This window comes from Heliangelus exortis, chromosome 23, assembly GCF_036169615.1.
Source record: "Heliangelus exortis chromosome 23, bHelExo1.hap1, whole genome shotgun sequence".
NCBI lineage: Eukaryota > Metazoa > Chordata > Aves > Apodiformes > Trochilidae > Heliangelus > Heliangelus exortis.
Window position 1 is genome coordinate 3,086,726 of NC_092444.1, and position 17,078 is coordinate 3,103,803.

At 40.8% G+C, this 17,078-nt stretch overlaps 1 protein-coding gene across 1 annotated transcript in view; it reads right to left on the reverse strand.

Moving 5' to 3' along the window:
• Window positions 1-4,679: 4,679 nt before the first annotated feature.
• Window positions 4,680-17,078, reverse strand: part of IFFO2 (intermediate filament family orphan 2) — a 35,883-nt gene continuing 23,484 nt past the window's right edge. The window contains exons 3-9 of the mRNA XM_071767386.1: window positions 16,875-16,970; window positions 14,457-14,597; window positions 12,634-12,776; window positions 9,804-9,924; window positions 7,464-7,553; window positions 6,642-6,772; window positions 4,680-5,603 (exon numbers count right to left, since the gene is read on the reverse strand). Coding sequence (XP_071623487.1) covers window positions 5,498-5,603; window positions 6,642-6,772; window positions 7,464-7,553; window positions 9,804-9,924; window positions 12,634-12,776; window positions 14,457-14,597; window positions 16,875-16,970 — 828 coding nt within the window. The 3' untranslated portion in view covers window positions 4,680-5,497. The remainder of the gene's footprint in view (window positions 5,604-6,641; window positions 6,773-7,463; window positions 7,554-9,803; window positions 9,925-12,633; window positions 12,777-14,456; window positions 14,598-16,874; window positions 16,971-17,078) is intronic.

The window sequence follows — 17,078 nt, forward strand, 5'->3', positions numbered from 1 at the left end:
ACTGACAAGAAGTGACACAGCATGGGGAAAGAGTCATCAATATCTTCCACTTAAAACACATTAAATAATAAATTATCACTTTAGGCAGAACTTAAGCTACGTACACTTTAGCCACAGGTGTTTGTAGGACTGAATTTTATGTCTCTTGGTGAAACCACATTACACAAGAAGTGTGTTGAGTGACAAAGCTTCTAATAATCCTTATCCCTCTCTAATTAAAAAAAAAAAAAATTAGGATTTCAGATGAAATCTGAGAAGTTTGGGCAGGTCCCAGGCATTGGCTTTGTGGCAGCAGGGTACCATGGCCAGGGCACAGGTTTGAAGCCACCCCAGGGGTTTTTAAGTATTAACATCATTATTTCCTCCAAAGATGGAGCCAGACAGAGGTACAAGCAGTACCTTTGTGCTTCACAGTTGGAGTGCCTCAAATTAGGAGGGAATCAGGATTTCTGGAAGCATCAAATACCACTTCTGAAACACAACTTGTTGCTTCTTCAAAAGAGAAGCTTAGGAAGGCTCCCACCAGCATGGAAGGGTCTTAAGACACTGAATTACACACAAAAGCAGACAAAAACAAATAATCAAGTGTTTCTTCACTACTCTGCCAAAGATTCAGGTCCAAGTTTTCAGTGTCCCCTTCTCTAGAAATTGGCTGAGCAAGGGACTGAATTAAGATTTTGGCAGGTAATGTTTCTAATTCACCTTTAAACCCAGGGTTATTAAGCCCAGGACACCATGCCTTGCCTTGACTGGCAATTTCTCACTTTAAACTCCAACTGGCACCAATTAAGTACTATTAAAAGCTTAAAAAAGAAAAGTAGCCAAGCATTTGGGTGACAAGACTGAAGGCAAAGCTTTTTAAAACCTATGTGTTCCCAACTCCTGGACCAGTGCAAAAGAATTTTAAAAACCAGGAGTCCCGAAGCAACATGTGGAAAATCCTCAGGGTGTTGTTACACCACAGCAGCACAACCATTTCTGAATTTTGCTGTGATAAATCATGCTTTAAACACACCAGCTCTAAAATGAAGCACTCTCAAACGTGAAACAAAATCAGAGACTTCCCAGGATTGCAATTCCCCTCCTCTCAAGCCCCAACACAAACATTCTTCCACTTTTTTCCAGAGCCAAGGGAAACACCAGGAAATTGCTGCTTTGCAGACAGCAGTGCTGGGGTGAGGCTGTGAGCACCCACTCATCACCAGGGCTTTTCCATCAGCCAGCCCTGGATCCATCACCCAACTTGGATTTTTGCTGGCAGGAATGGTTAGGAAAAAAAAAAAAAAAAAAGTAATAGATCTCAGCAGCTTTAGGTTTATATTCAGGCACAATTCTGATCTATTATTTTGTTTCATCAAGTTAATTCCAATTTATACTGATGCAGACAAGCACAATTTACCTTTCAACCATTCTGGGGCTGATTTTAACAGCTCTGGGCTGCAGTCCCCCTGGTATTTAGGGGAGCAAACAGAGATCCTTACCCCCTCCAGCAGAATTCTTTGCAATGAGGGGGAAGGAGAAAAAAAAAAACAACAAACCACAAACAAAAGGGGAAACAGAAATAATTCTGCAGTGGCAGAAAAGCTGTTAACCTATTTTCCTTTCCCTCTTGCTCCAAGGAAGTGATGGGTGAGTGCTTCACAGCCAGACCTGTTATTATTTCTGTGTTGAATCTTGAAACCATTTGGAAATTTAGAATCCCATCAGAGCAGAAGATGCTTCACAAGGGAGTAAATGCATTTGTTAACAGAGTTCTGTTTGCACTTTAAAAACCTCTAATAAAAATATAATATATACCATGTTTTTATAAATAGATTACACAGTTAGCTTAGATGAGTTTCATTACATTCCCCCCCAGACACATTTTTAAATAATTTTTTTTTTTTCATTGTGTGAACTAATATGATAATTACTAAGTCTTTGAAAAAAGTGTTCGTACCACATTATTCTTTGGACATTTTTAAACATGCATCCACAAAAACAAATGCCATTTGTTCACTGAAAACATTTTTTTTTTTTTTTTTTTTTTTTTTTACAAACCCACTTTAGGAATTGGATCTATAATTACACTGCGAACAAGCAAAAAAATTTGCTTCCTTGAAATCCCCTTTTAAAAAAATGAGAAACAATGAGGAGGATTTTCTGATTGTAGGTCTAAAAGTGTCAATATGACACCCCGTTAACAATAGAAAACAAAAATAAAGTATTTACAGCTTTACAAAGGAAAAAGAGGTCATCAAAATCATTTCCAGCATTTTCACCATTTTTTTTTTTTCTGGCAAGCTTTTGATCTGGTTTCTACAGAGTGGTTGAAGGGAACTGAGCAGGACCACAGTCAGCTACATCAGCAGCATGGCTTGAAAGGAAACCAAAGACCTCCTGGGGAAACTACCAAGGACCAACCCCTGTAACTCCTGAGAGGCTGATCCCCCAACTCCTCTACAGCCTTAAATGAAAATTAAACCCCAGTCCCATGTATGAAAACACCTTTTCATCTTTAAAAATGGATTACATATGGATATAAGAAAGAGACACCAACAACCATGGTAATTTACTGTCATACACATCACCACCATACACATTATTTCACTACCTTCTACTACAGGCCCACATCCCTTACACTTAGCAACAAATGCAACCCTGTTAGAGATGCTCCTCAGAATTATGGCTATGAGATAAACCGGAGATTTCAGCCAGCTCATTTTGACAGCTGAATTTCTGCTTCCTCACTGGGTTCTCTCCAGCTGAAAATTATTCTTCCCTACCTTCAGCATGCCAGCTACTAGTTTCAACAACACTCAGCCTTTTTCCTACTAGGACACTGAGTTTTAAAGAAAAAGAACCCAGTAGCTATGCTGGAAGGCTGTTAAAATTGCTCATTTTCTCCAGTACCAAGGAGTTTTTTCCAAGTGAGGAGAGCTGACTGCCAGCCTCCCAGGGGGCTGATTCACTGTACAAGTCCATGGCTTGACAATGCCTCCCCCAAAGTCCCTACAGCATTACAGACACTCAGCTTTGGCAGATGGTTTCTCAACCTTGTGAGAAACTACATTTTAGCAGCTGAAGTTCAAACAGGCTTGAAAACCTTAAGAGTATTTTATTGAAAACATGCAGTCCCAGCCCCCTCAAAAAATATCACATCTCTTGCCCTACCCACCCCACCTTGCCCTAGTGAACATGCCATTCTACCACTTTGGCCGCCCAAGAAATAAGAGAAATGAGCACTTTGGAATAAGGTTTCTTTTCCAGAAAAAAAGTTATCTACATTTACAGGATGCAACAGGCTTTAAAAAAGCCCCCAGCCCACACCACAGGGACCAAGGAGTTACTGCACTGAGTATTTCAATTGGTAAGGAAACCACAAGAATATCCTTGGATCTATTTTCTTGGATGGAAACCATCAACTGTGGATTTTGACCTCCAGCCTGGGAATCCTGAGGGATCATCCCAGTACTGCTCCCCACTCTGAAGAACACAGGGAGCCCATTTGATTCACTTGGCCGAAAAGCACCAAGTGTCCCAGCAGGGGATGGAGCTGAACAGCAATGAACTCCAGGCAGACTCAGATGGAGAAGACATTATTGTACCCACAGTTACTGTGAGCAGAAACCCACTCAGGTCCTACCCACCCCTCTGCAGAGCTGCACAAGGTGGAGAGGAATTCCTGCCCACACTGAGACATTTGTGGTCTTTTTGGAAGAAAGCAACACTCATCTCTTCTGGCTGCCTGCTTACACTGCAACCCCACTGATTTCTGATCAATACAGAAGAAAGGCTTGGAAACAATACTCAGGAAGCTAAAAAAAAAATTGGCCAGCTTACCTTTACATAACACTGAGAGGGTGCTTAAATCAGGTATTTCCCTGTCCAGTCCTAGCACTGCTCCTACATAGCTGGTCCTAAGCTTCCTGGCAGGAATAAAGAAATACATTGTGTATTTACTCCAACTCTTGCAACTGCTCATTAACTACACAGTTACCTGGAGGCAGTATAAACTACACTTTCAATCTTAAAAAAACCAAACCAAAACAAAGAACCCAAACAAAATATTATTGGCTGAGGTTTATACCCTGTTTTTATCTGGCTGAACTCCCACTAATAATCATGACCAGCTAGATGATGACAGTTTCCTCAAAGACCACCAAGGGATCTGACTGTTGATGCTGCCTCCTTCTGGGTAAAAATACAGAAAAAGCCTGACACAGCCTAGGTCTTCCTTGGTCTTCTCACTTTCTCACAGAGAAAGCACCTGGCTGTTCTTCCCTAATGCTAGGGCAGCAGGAGGGTGAGGTTCATTTGACTGTGCCCTCAAAAGGATTACAGTATTTTTCAGTGCTCATCTTGTCTGTATTACAGTGGTCTGGAACTCTCCCAAGTGCCATGTCTCAAGCCCACATCTACACAGCTATGTCAGTTTATCCTGATGCTTCAACTAGCCCACTCTAAACATCATGAAAGCAGCATAAAATGGAGTTATCTGCTTGTTAGCAAAGTAAAATCTGCAAACACTAGGGTTTAAAAACAAGAAATCCTGAAAACCAAGAGAACACAAAAACAACATGGGAACTGAAGAGCTGATTCCCCTCTTAATCCCATCACTGGAAACAAAGGCATTGTAATACAACATTCCTCCTCAAAAGAAGCTCTACAGATAACAAATGTGCAAATGTGTTTGTAGCTTTCCTTTCCCCCCAAGAGATAACTGTAGCCCAGCAGGGACCAAACATTCCACATAAATAAGGCTAGCTTTTTTTTTTTTTTTTTTTTTTTTGCATAGTAGTTTATCAGTGATAGTCCCACCCCATGAGCCCTCCTTTGTCCACCTGCTTTGCCACCCAGCTGAGACTTCTGAGGCTCCTTCTGATTCTGGAGCCCAGCAGAAAGCTTCTACAAATCTCAAAGGATCCTTCAGCCAGAAAGATGGAATGAAGAAATTCCTTTTAATATTGTATAACTGATTAATCCTAAAAGCTGTCTCTAAACCTGCTATTTTAATATGTTTACAGTTCAATTTGGAGGCATTTTTTTTTTTGTGCCAGACATTGGTAATTGTACCATAATTATCTTGGGTTCATTTCTCATTTTGCCAGCATTCCTTTTGTCAATCAGTGCAGCAATTCAATTAAACCATGAATTTATTGAAAAACCCACAGCCTTTGCAGCACCATTCTCTGCTGCTACCAGAATTATTTTTTAAAATAACTTTTTTTTAATAAAAACACCTGCTATTAATATTCCACTGGAGCTCAAAGTGGCTCAGCTTGGGGCAAAGGCACAATTAAAATACCACGTTTTCTCTACAGGACACTGCATTTATGATCTGTAAAACAATAGAAATTTACAGCACCAATCCTTGGGTGGGGTGGGGATGCATGTGGGAATGAGTCCTTAGAAACCCTGTGCAAGGGCTTACAAGTCTTTTTTTTTTTTTCCCCCCATCAGGGTATTGATTTTTTAATCTTGAATCTTCCCTTTTCACTGGAATGCTTCAAATGTATCAGCTGACCATGGGCTCCACATCCGTCTCTCTGTCCAACTCATCCTGAATTTCATCTGTGTTTCCTGAGTCACTGCTGGCTACAGAGCTGGGAGATGGAGAATTTCTGTAAAAAAATGCAGAGAAAGGTTCAGACAAGAAATTAAATTTCACTGAGAAAAGGAACCTTTAAAGAAAATGGTTACTTTAACTACATGAAACATTTTAAAATATCCTTTATTAGTATTAAAATTTGGGTTTACAGCGAATACCTGTAGTGCAGCTAAGCACCATGTGTGCTGCCACCCCACCCCTGCCATCTCCTACACAAATGTAACAGCTGCCCCAGCTTTATGGATACGGAAAAAAAGAAGAAAAAAAAAAGAAAGAAAGAAAAAAGAAAAAAAAAAGAAAAAAGAAAGGAAAAAGAAAAGAGAAAAAGAGAAAAGAAAAGAAAAAAAAAAAGAAAAAAAAAGAAGGAAAAAAGAAAAAAAGGAAGAAAGGAAAAAGAAAAAAGAAAGAAAAAAGAGAGAAAAGAAAAGAAAAAAGAAAAATGAAAAAAGAAGGAAAAAAGAAAAAAAAGGAAAAGGGAAAAAAAAAAGAAAAAAAAAAAGAAAAAGGAAGAAAAAAAAAGAAAGAAAAAAATCAAACTAAGTCTAGTGAACATCCTACAGAAATATCATCCATAGTATAGTACAGTCTTGAAAACTCAAAGGAAAGTTTCTCTTCTTCTTTCAAGACAGGATGTGTAGTGGGGGTGAGCAAGAGACAAGAAAAATCCCCCACAGTATAAAGATGGGTTCTGAACACATAAGAAGCTTAAAACCCCAAGTTCTTCCTACAAGCCTACAGAAAGGTTTATTTTTGGGATTTGTTTGCTTTAAGAGTTGTGGGTCTGAGACACTAAGCATCCAACCAAGTCAGAAAAAAGGTGAAGGTACTGCCAGCCCTATGTGTAACATCCCTCTTTTTACTACCAGGTGCTGAATCCTCAGAAGTGTAACTGCAGAGGAGCCCCTGCCCTGTTACAGTGTTCCTCTGAGGGAAAGAAACAAGATGACCTAAAGGACAAAATGATACTTTTGCCTTTAAATCAGTTTGCAAGGAAACAAGAGCAAAATAAATCCTTGAGGCCCCCCTGGCAGAATGTTAGGATCTTATTTACCTGTCAGCTGAGCCTTTGATGAGCCTACGACAGGTTTCCATCTGTACATCCAGCCCCCTTTTCATACTGCACATTTCCATGTACTCGTGGAGATGGCGATTCATGTCACTCTTGGCTGTGGCCAATTCCAGCTGCAAGAAATGGGAGAAAATAACAAGCCTAAAGTGAGCTACTAGCAGCTTCTCCCTGCTTTATCCAATTGTCCATACTGGTGGGGGTGCTAAAGGTGCCCAGACCCAACCAAAACACTAACACAGAATCCTAATCTCAGTGTTTCATACTGCCAGTGGATTCAACAGCTTAGGAAGTATTTTAAGTAGAGCTCAGCACTGGTTTTAGTTATTTTTTATCAGAATTAATATAATTTATTATCATCTTCCCCTCAAGCTTTTTATTCTGCTGGTTGGCATCTTGTTTGTCAATAAGCAGTAATTAGTGAAAGCATGGTCTAGGCAAGGCAGAGACTTGGAGAAGCTGCAGCTGGTGTCTGGCAAGCTCTGAGGCCACATCTTGTGAAGCACTTCCCAGTGTGATGGTGGAAACACAAGACAAGTATGGGAAAAATAATAATAATGGCAAGTTTTTATTCCCTTTGTTCTGAAGGTTCTCACTCCACCAGTTACAGATTTACTCTTAATTAATAATAGGGTTGACAAAGAATGGTATTCAGAAAAAAATCCCAAGAGTATGTGAAAGGAAAATGCTTTTGCATTGTTAGATAGAGACATTCCCCCTTTCCTCTGTGGGTTCCACTGGACCAGAACACCACACATGCTTTCCTCCATGAGAAACAATTCATATTGTCATGAACAACTTCCTTACCTCTATCTGCCCTATTGTTTCTTGGTATTCCTTATCTCTCGTTTTAAAGAAAGACTCAGTTTCATGGATCAAGTTTCCCAGGTTTTCCTCCTGCATGGGAAAGGATGTAAATAATTAGCCGGAAACTAACAAGGAATTCAGTAGCAGCAGACTGCAGATTTTTATATTTAACTTCACTCAGAAATGCAGACTCTTATGGTCTTTCATTCTAAGGGGTTTTTTAAAATTATTTTTTAATATACATTTTACACAGATCAGCCTGGCATACCAGGAAACATATTTTTGTACCTTGACCATGGCTTTTTACACACAAGATGAAATCTCTGATCAAGGATCCTCTAGACCAAGGCTCCAGCAACAAAACACAAATACCTGATGAAGGTATTAGGTACCAAAGAACCAAACACAGAGATTTTCCTGAACCTTTCACAGTCTACTTATGCTTAAAAAGCTTCTAATTGCTTTCCAGACAATTTTTCCTTCCATTGACCATACCACTACTTGGAGCTTTGCATTGAAATGCTCATTTTCCAATTACATATTATTCTCCAGTCCTTTCAGTCTCCATTACCTCACACAAATACTCTGCAAGCACTATTTCCTATTGAAATTCTTCCCCTACCTGCTAGATCAAGCCAGCTTGCTCCAGCCCACTCCCAGTGACAATATCACACATAACAACACTTGCTGTCCCAAAGGAAACATCCACCACCTCCTGTATCATCATTGCTTTGGGCTGGGCTACCAAACACCCAGCAATACTTCCTGCTGTCACAAAGAGACTAAACCAATGTCATTGTTCTCTCTGTTGTGTTATTACCTACCTCTCTTTTCCGGAAAAAAAAAAAAAAAAACCAACCAACAAAAAACAACATTTAATGCAAATGCACTGATGAGCACTAATTATGTTGCCCCCACTTTGTCACATCTGTGGCAGTTTTACCAGGATCATAGCTACATAACCAGTCTGTAGCTACAAGAATCATTCCCCTGATCCTTTTATATGCAGAAGAAAGAGCTTTAAGGAGGAAGGTCATAAAAGAAGGTGGCTAGGGCACGGCATAAGAACTTGAAAGGAATAAAGCCACTGGAAGGAAGATTCAGGCATGTAAAGCACTATGTTAAAGACCAGGCACAGACAGAGCAGTCTTTATTCTGAATCTCCATCTACAAGACAAATCTACCCTTTCCTTGTATAATTTTCATTTAGAAGGATTTAAGCTTCTTAAAACCTTCAGAGTTTTCGCAGGGAAGGGGCTGAGTTCGGCACCATTCCTCTGATAGCTGTGCTCAGACATGCACACATGGGTAAATGCAAATAAATCTGTCACTAATTCCAGCACAGGGCTGCACATTATCACTCTGCCACTCTCCCTGCTCAGAAGACAGATGTAGCTAAGCACACTGCTTTCTGCACTCCCAGCACTTCTGAGTAATCTCTGCAGTTTCAGGGTATGCCAGATGATCCACAAATGGGAAGATGTAAATTAACACACCCCTGGCAGTCAACACAAGACAATATTCAGGAGACTGCTGTCTCAGCATCTTTTCACTCTGGTGATGATGGAATGAGGCAGGATTATTTCTTACCTACTGCTATCATGCTACTCAGGAAGGAAATAATAGTGACAAGTTTAAGACTACCTGCACAAAGCCAGCCCTTGCCATTTCAATCCCTTCAGGCCTGTTGAAAAAGGCTCAGGAGTCCCTGAATGAGGCAGCATGCAGCCATTTGCTTGCTTTGCATGGGATCTGAAGGATTAAAAGCAAGCTGTTTACTATCCACCACCAACAGGACAGTCCTATTGACTGGGAAGATGGAAGCACAAAGATCCACAAGTTCAGAAGATCCCTGGGGTGTTTCACAGCCCTGCAACTACAGCTTTTGTCTTTTACACAGACCATACCAAGTTTGTTTTTCTCCCACTAAATAAACATGTAATAGTGTCTACTATTTTGAGGACTGAAGGGTGAATTATAATCTAGGGAGAAAGTGAGATGCTGTGTAGAAGATCCAGGGCTCCAAATAATTGATTGCTTAGGGTGACAGATTGATGCTCCTTTAACAACTGGATGCACTGGATCTTCTGCCACTTGCTTGGTTCTTTTAAAACTGAGTTTGAAGGAGCAGAAGAAATTAAGTCTGGCAAATAAAGTGATTGCGCAGACTGAAAAGCAGCAATGGAGAGAAAAGACTAAGAGGATTTTAAAATCAAAGCAAGTTTGGGTGGCAAACTAGATCACCAGTTAAGAATCCAAAGGCTCAAGTGGCTAAAAGAGCAGCTGGGTGATACAGTTTCTGCAGAGCATAATTTGAAAAAACAACCAAAATAAACTCACCTCTCCTTGGAGGTCAATTGAAGGGTTGCAGTTTGTGAAGTCTTCCCAAAGAAGCAATGTTTCCTCATTCTCCTCCCATGTTAAACTATCACAGTCATCATCAAAATCAAATGTCTCACGACTGTTAAGATAACAGAAAAAGCATTAATGAAAACCACTCCAGCCCCACTTTCTCAGTTCAAATTATCTTCTAGAAAAAAATAAAATAAAAAAAAAAAAAGACTAGAGAATTGAATGAAGGAGACAATGCAGCTGTTGAAAATCCTCACAGTTTTTACAAACAGTCTTTACCACTGCCCAAGTCTCTCACTCCCGGGCTCTTTGCCACCCCAAAGCAGAAAAAAAGCTCCTTGTTAGCATTCCTGGTTCAATGCACAGTCCTAGCTCTGTCCTCCAGATGGTGCTGCACATTAGTTTCCCCTGTATGCAAAACCACAAACATGGTATGAACTATTTTCTCTTCAGACATGGGAAAATTTGCCCAAAGTTTGAGGAATTTTATAAGCAGCAACCACTAGAAGACTCCCTGCTGGGTTTCATGGGGAAACTCAGCCAGCTTTTTCCCTGCAGCACTTAAAATTATTTTCTTAAGTAATAACTAGGAAAAAACTGAACCCCAAAAGGATGTGCAGGTCAGCACAAACACTTATTGTTGACTTAAGCAACAAACATTCTACTACAGCCACTTCAGACTGAGAACAAACAGAGGCAAGAAGTGGCCTTTAACCCTGTGATTTGGTCAAGCCCTTTAGTACAGTAATTGTGCAATAAGGGAAAGTTTCAGAAGACTCTTGAGTCCCTTTTGGTTTGAACAGCAGCAGGGTGGAACACAAGTAGCTGTTTCTTGTCCTTGTTAAGGAGCCCTGACAAAAACCTGAAACTTCTCCCAGGAGCAGTCTGCTCATTTCAGCCTGATGCATTTTTGTTACTTTACTTCACTTCCTTTTTAGCAGATAACATCTCATCAGGAAGCTGAGGCCAGTGCTGTCCTTAGGAGGCTGAAGAGCTTGGCAAAAGAGACAGGCTATTTCCTAGACTCAGCATGACTTGAAAAAAATAATTTTTAAAAAAAAAACCAACAAACTTGGACATGCGTGGTTGTGCCTCTTGCAATTCAACTTCTTCAAATCAGTTTCTTTTTTGCAAGAACAACCCTTGCCAGGGAGCAGAAAGGCTCCCAAGTCCTGACTGCTGCTTACTTCAGATGCACACTGTTCAAAGTCAACTGCATTTTGAATTTCTACTGCTAGATTCTTAAAGATTAAGCTCATTACAGATAAAATGGAAATCACTTTCAGTTTGTGCTAATAAGGCAAACTCTTCAGCTACATGTAAGCTATTATATTACTTCAGAAATCCCCCTAACCCTGACATCCTTAGCAATCCATCTCCAGTAAGCCACAAGCACTGCTCTAGATCAACCCAATTTAAACATACACTCAAGATTCCCATATGTGTAATAGGACCAGGAGATAAGAACTTTATGAGCAGCACCAGTAAGAGCTGGGTATCACAGATTTTGTTAAGAACAAAACTAAAAACTAAAATATAACTATTAGATTGGAAAAGCATTTAATCTCTTGCTTGTCTAAAAAAAATCCACACACTATCTGCTGCCACGCTGAACTATTAGCAGAGAAGCAAAACATTGGTATTTATTACCCTGAATACTAATAAGGGCCTAAATAATATAAAAAGTTCCAATGAGAAATTACCCACAAGACATGCAAAAAACCCATGCTCTCCTACACACGGAATTCAGGAGGAAACAAAGACACATACCCTGAAAACAACATTTGGCAACAGCTGACAACAGAAGAGGAGCTAATGCTACTCAGAGAATTTCTGGTGTGCTCCTATGTATTAACTGCTGTCCTGCTCTGTGGGAGAGCACTGGGGAATTCTCCCTCCTGCAGTCACTGCAGAAGTTGGCAGAAAACACCCATATTCAAATGCTAGGAAAGTCAGACCAACAGCTTGCTGGGGCTTTCCTCTGGCTAAAAAAAAAACCACTAGGCTGTGGCCACCTCCATCCTTCCCAGAACTGGAGGAAAAAACAGGAAGGCACATTGCCAACTGGCTTCCTGAGATGCTTTGTATAGCACCAAGGTGCAGGGAGGCTTTTCTCAGATTCCACAGCTTCCTAACCAACAATCCAAATTAGGGTAAAGCTTGAGGCAAAATAAATTGCAATTCTTCCACTCTGGGAGATGAGAGCTCGCAGCAAGGCTTTCAACATCCTTGAAATCCATAAACTGTCATCCACTGCCTCATCTGAACTTCCAGACACACCCACCACTACCTTTTGCCTAAAGAGAAACTGAAAAATTATGCAAAATACTACAGAAGTGTCCTGGTTTCAGACGGGATTGAGCTTATTTTTCTTCTTGGTAGTTTGGTAGAATATTTTGTATCCATTTTGTACTGAGTTTTACGTGATGTTGCCAAATTCCATCCACCCCAAGCAGCAGCAAGGTTCTGTCCAAAATATTCAGCAAAAACATAGATCAGAGAGTTGAGTTTTGTACTTTTTTTTTTTAATAGGTTTCTTCTTTTGTGACTGTTACAACAGCATATAAACATCTATTTTTATATTCTCTATTAGTCCTCCTTATTCAAGGGAGAATCAAAAAGCAGTTTCTGTCAATTTTATTTAAACTTTCAGAAAACCTTTGAGTATGTGCCTCCCTGGGATCTCAGGTTCAACTCCTAGGGAGTGGAAAAAAAATGAATAGTTCTGAAAGCACAGAGGAATAACTCAATACTTGAATTCTGGAACCAAATCTGCATTTTTGGAGTAAGTTTTCACCACATTGTCCAGAATACTCACAGCTGATTGAACATCCTCTTCATTTCATCTGTGATATTCAAAGAACAGCTGACCTCATCATCTGAGAACCTGCCATTGTCCCCATCCTGCTCAGAGAGGTCATCATCAGACGTCAGCTTGCGTTCCTTCTTCTTGGAAGCCACCTTAATTGGAGAGAAGAGCAGTAACTAGAAGGTTCAGCTTCTTCCTCAGTTCTCCTCTTCCAGGAGAGGGGGAAATAAAGGAGAACCATTAGGTTGGAACTGTTCATCAGCTCCCAGGCAATTCAGGGGCTGCTGGTACTCAAGATAGGAATTGCAGCTGTTAATGAGTGGTGAACACAGAGCACAAGGAAGCAGTTCAGGAGGCAAGGAGCAAAGCAAGCTGCAGGCTGCCAGAGCTCTACAGGTGTTCATCTGTTCACTCACACCAGCCCAGGAGCTCCCAGAGAACATGCAGAGGTCAGAATGATACAGGGTAGAAGCAGAAGCTGGCAGGAGGGTCCCGGCAGCAGGCTTGAGAGCAATGACAGAACTCTCCCTCTCCTGCCACCTCCCAGCACTGAGCCCCCATGGAAGAGCAGACAGGAAGGTTTTTTAGGTGGCATTGAGTCAGGGTCAGGCTGCTAGTCTTCAGGCTGACAGAAGAAGGGTTAACTGAACCATGAAAATGCCTGGAAAACCTCAAAGGAATGAAGTTTATAAACGTGCAGAGAACTCAAGGGATACCCTGCAAAGGGAGCAGAGCATTGCTTCTTCATCTGAGGACTGTGAACAGAAAAGATATTCACAGAGGGTGCCACAGAGTCACAGACACACAGTCCACTCCCAGCCTACTGTCATTTTTCCTCTACTTGGCATGTAAGCCATCCCTTATTGGTCTTGTTCTCCCTGCTGATCATTTTAACCACTGGATGCTTGACCAAAAGTGCACTTTGCAGTTACCTTTGAGAAGAAAGACAACAATTCTACTCAAAAACATTAAGGAACCACTAGCACAATGCAATGGCTCAGTGTGCTAGAAAAACAGTCTTCACTAAGGAAATCTGAATATTTCAGGATATCTAAAAAAAAACAAACCCAAATAATCTATCAAATATTTAGGTAACTTCACCAGAGAGCACCACCAGCAGAGACCACAAGGATCTTTTATGGTGTTTTTGTTAAGCATTTACCATGAGACATGGCATCACCATAAAGAGAAAAGCATCAGACTTATTCAGAGACTGAACATTCAGATCAAAGTAGAAGGAAGCTAGGTTAATCATAACTGAAACTGCAATTCTGATAGAAGACCCACTGCACAGAAACTTGCAGGTTTGCTCCACACAGAGCCATAGCTGCTTACTTTTGGATCATATTAAATGACTTTCCTACTAGGACCAAGGAGCCACAATAGCTTCAGGAAAGTACCTGGAGTTTCTAGTTGACAAAGTAGTCACAGGTCACCACCACAGAGCATTATTTCTGACCATGGAGCTCCAGCCAGAAATAAGAATATTCAGATGACAGTTCTACAAGCTTAAAAACTCTCACTTGCAATGGGAAGAAATGTGAGGATGCCATTTATACAAACCTAGACCCTGTCATGTTTTTTTGCCCCTGCATTCATTGCAGCCCAGCATCAGACTGACACCAGGGCTGAAAGCTCATCCTGAGGTTTTAGAAATCCAGAAATTTTCTGTTCTTGTCCTACAGACAGAAGAGAGCTGGGCTTCAAGACTGAGAGAGAAGAAATTAAGGTTCCACAGAGAAATCTCAAGAAATTTCAAGATTCCTCCACACTGCTCCCTCTTGTCCCCTCACCTCTTGTCCTACCCTAAGGAAAATTCATGGCCTAATCACCTGGAATATCTTGGAAACGTCTTCAGAGTTGCGCTGCTGCGCGACATCGCACAGCTTGGCTGTGATATCGATTCGTCGGCAGATGTCCATGTCCACCTTCATGGCCTTTTCTTGAATCTTTGTGTCCAGGTCTGTCATGGGCTGCAGGAAGGACAGTAGTGATTATCTTCTATTATTATACAGTTCAGGAAAGGAGATACCCCACAGTATCTCTCTAACCCCAGGGCATACCATTCTTAACACATTATTACGCCTTGTTCTCTGGGAAAGGGCAGTACAGGCACAATTGAAACAGACTTGGCAGCTAATAGTTAATTAACATTCACATCCAACTCTAATAAAATTTGGACTTTCGGTAATTTGCCACCAAAAAAAAAAAAAAAAAAAAAAAAAAAAAAAAAAAAAAATAAAAAAAATCAATACCCACCCCAAAACCACTGCCAGGTCTGGCAACTCTATACTTTTATGGGTCAGGTTTAAAAAAGGAGAATAACCCCGTTGAGCACATACAGAACAGAATGAAATGTAAAACCTGGTGAGTGTGCAACACTTCCCACCTTTCAGACAGAAAAACTATGTCTGCAAGGAGATGTTGCTGTTAAAACAGAATCAAGGCCACTCAGCAACTTCACACATACCATAAAAGCCTAAAATCTAGACTGGATCTAAAGAGATCCACAAAACCTTGTGACACAGAAAATACGCCTCAGTAGCATTAACCTGGCTTCCAGCCTAACAGAATTTCTACAGGAAAAATATTTTGTCTTGCTTCTCTCTGGGAAGTAATTATAAGGATAATTTCTAAGAGATACTCCTACTCAGACAGTACAGCTGGCTCCTTATGAAGGAATACTGTTCCACAAAAAGCCTATTTTCCAGTGCAAATGACACTTACTCTGTTGGAAAGTACCACTCCAAGGGCTAAGCAATGCTTCCACTTTGACCAGAAAAGCAGAAAAACTCTTTGCAGAGCTTCCTTAAATACCAAATCCCCTTTCCAAGATGAAAGTCTTGGCTTTGGTTTTTCCTTCTTAATTTTTTTTTTTAATTATAAGACAGTTCTTCTCCAACCTTTGTCAACTACTTTGGAAAAGTTAGAATTTTTTTTTGTTTGTTTTCCAAGCACACTGAGAAAAAGAAATCTCTAAACACTGACACATTCTAAATTCAATCTTGTCAACCAAATAGATACCAGTGATTCTTATCTGCAGGAAGGCAAGAGTTACATGTCAATATTTGGTATTTCTCTGGTCTAAATATTTACCTTGGGATTCAAACCAAGCATCCTCACAGCTGTCCTTAGCCTCTCTTCTCCCTTGTTGAGTTAACAAAACCCAAAGCACACTCTCTCTCCAGTTGAGGAAGATTTTTGCACTCACCACCACCCATTTTGTACACTTTGAGGAATATTTCTTCCTCAACAAAAAAGTCCTTATGGAGCTGGACCCCTAACAGGTTTCTCCCTTTCCCATTGCTGCTAACCAAGCATGCCTACTCTCAATTAAACACCAAAAGAAGACACAGCTAATTGCTGAATTTCACATGAACAGATCTAGTGGCCCTGAGAGAATGTATTTGACATTGGGGAGCAGGTTCTGCAAGCTTATATAAAGCCAAAAGGAAGCAGTTCTACACAAACTTACAGAATAAATAAGTGTAATAGGACACATTCATTAGACAAATGGCATCAGCACTACTTCAATCTTAGAGGGAAAGGCACTTGACTTAATGTTCACTTGGCTTATTTTTCTAGATACCTGCATGTGTTCATGCTCTCAGTATGTCTGAATGTAGGAAAAATTTTCCAATCATAGTCTAAAAGATCCTCCAGCTTTGAAGGAAAGTCAGTATCTAACTAGACATGAGGAAACAGGTATTTTTATTTTATTAAATTAAGTTGAAACAGCACTGGATACAAAGCCAGATACCTGAACTAGTGATACTGGGTTCATCTCTTCCGAGCTATCCCAAAGGGAGTTGGGAAACACATACAGAGTGTTCCTTGAGGAACATGATTTTTGTGGGTGATACAGAGCAAAAGGCCTCTTGTCAGCAGGACGTGGTGCTGCGTGGTTATGACCCCTTCACCCTAACCTCCAAGTTCTCCAACTTTTTATTTCCCTCCCTGGCTGCAGATCTGAATGCCAGCACTGGCAGCTGTGGGGAAGGGGAAGGGAGGGAAGAGTCTGGGTTATGGGCTAAGCAGCAAGTTAATGCATCTCTACACAGACCAGAGAGGAAGCAGGGGGAAGGGTGATCTGTCTGATGCATTAGATCATAAAGGCAGCCATAATGCTAACTACAAAGCAGCACTCACTAAGACCATAACCTTTTCATGAATGAAGCCATTTGACAGCATGACACACACAATCCACAAAGATAGTGGGTGCTGGCCACTCTGCTCTCCAGTGTACTTACATCACTCATCAGACCCTTAAAGACCACAAGTTCTGCTTTCAGTCTTTCAATCTTTTCATTTAACTCCTCCTGGAGAGCCTCTGCTTCCTGTGCCTCCTGCAAGAGAAAGCACACCAAGGATTAAGAGGTGGAAGGGCAACACACACTTCCTCACTTAACCTGAGCTGGTATGGAATGTCACCACCCCCACAGCCACTTGCCCAG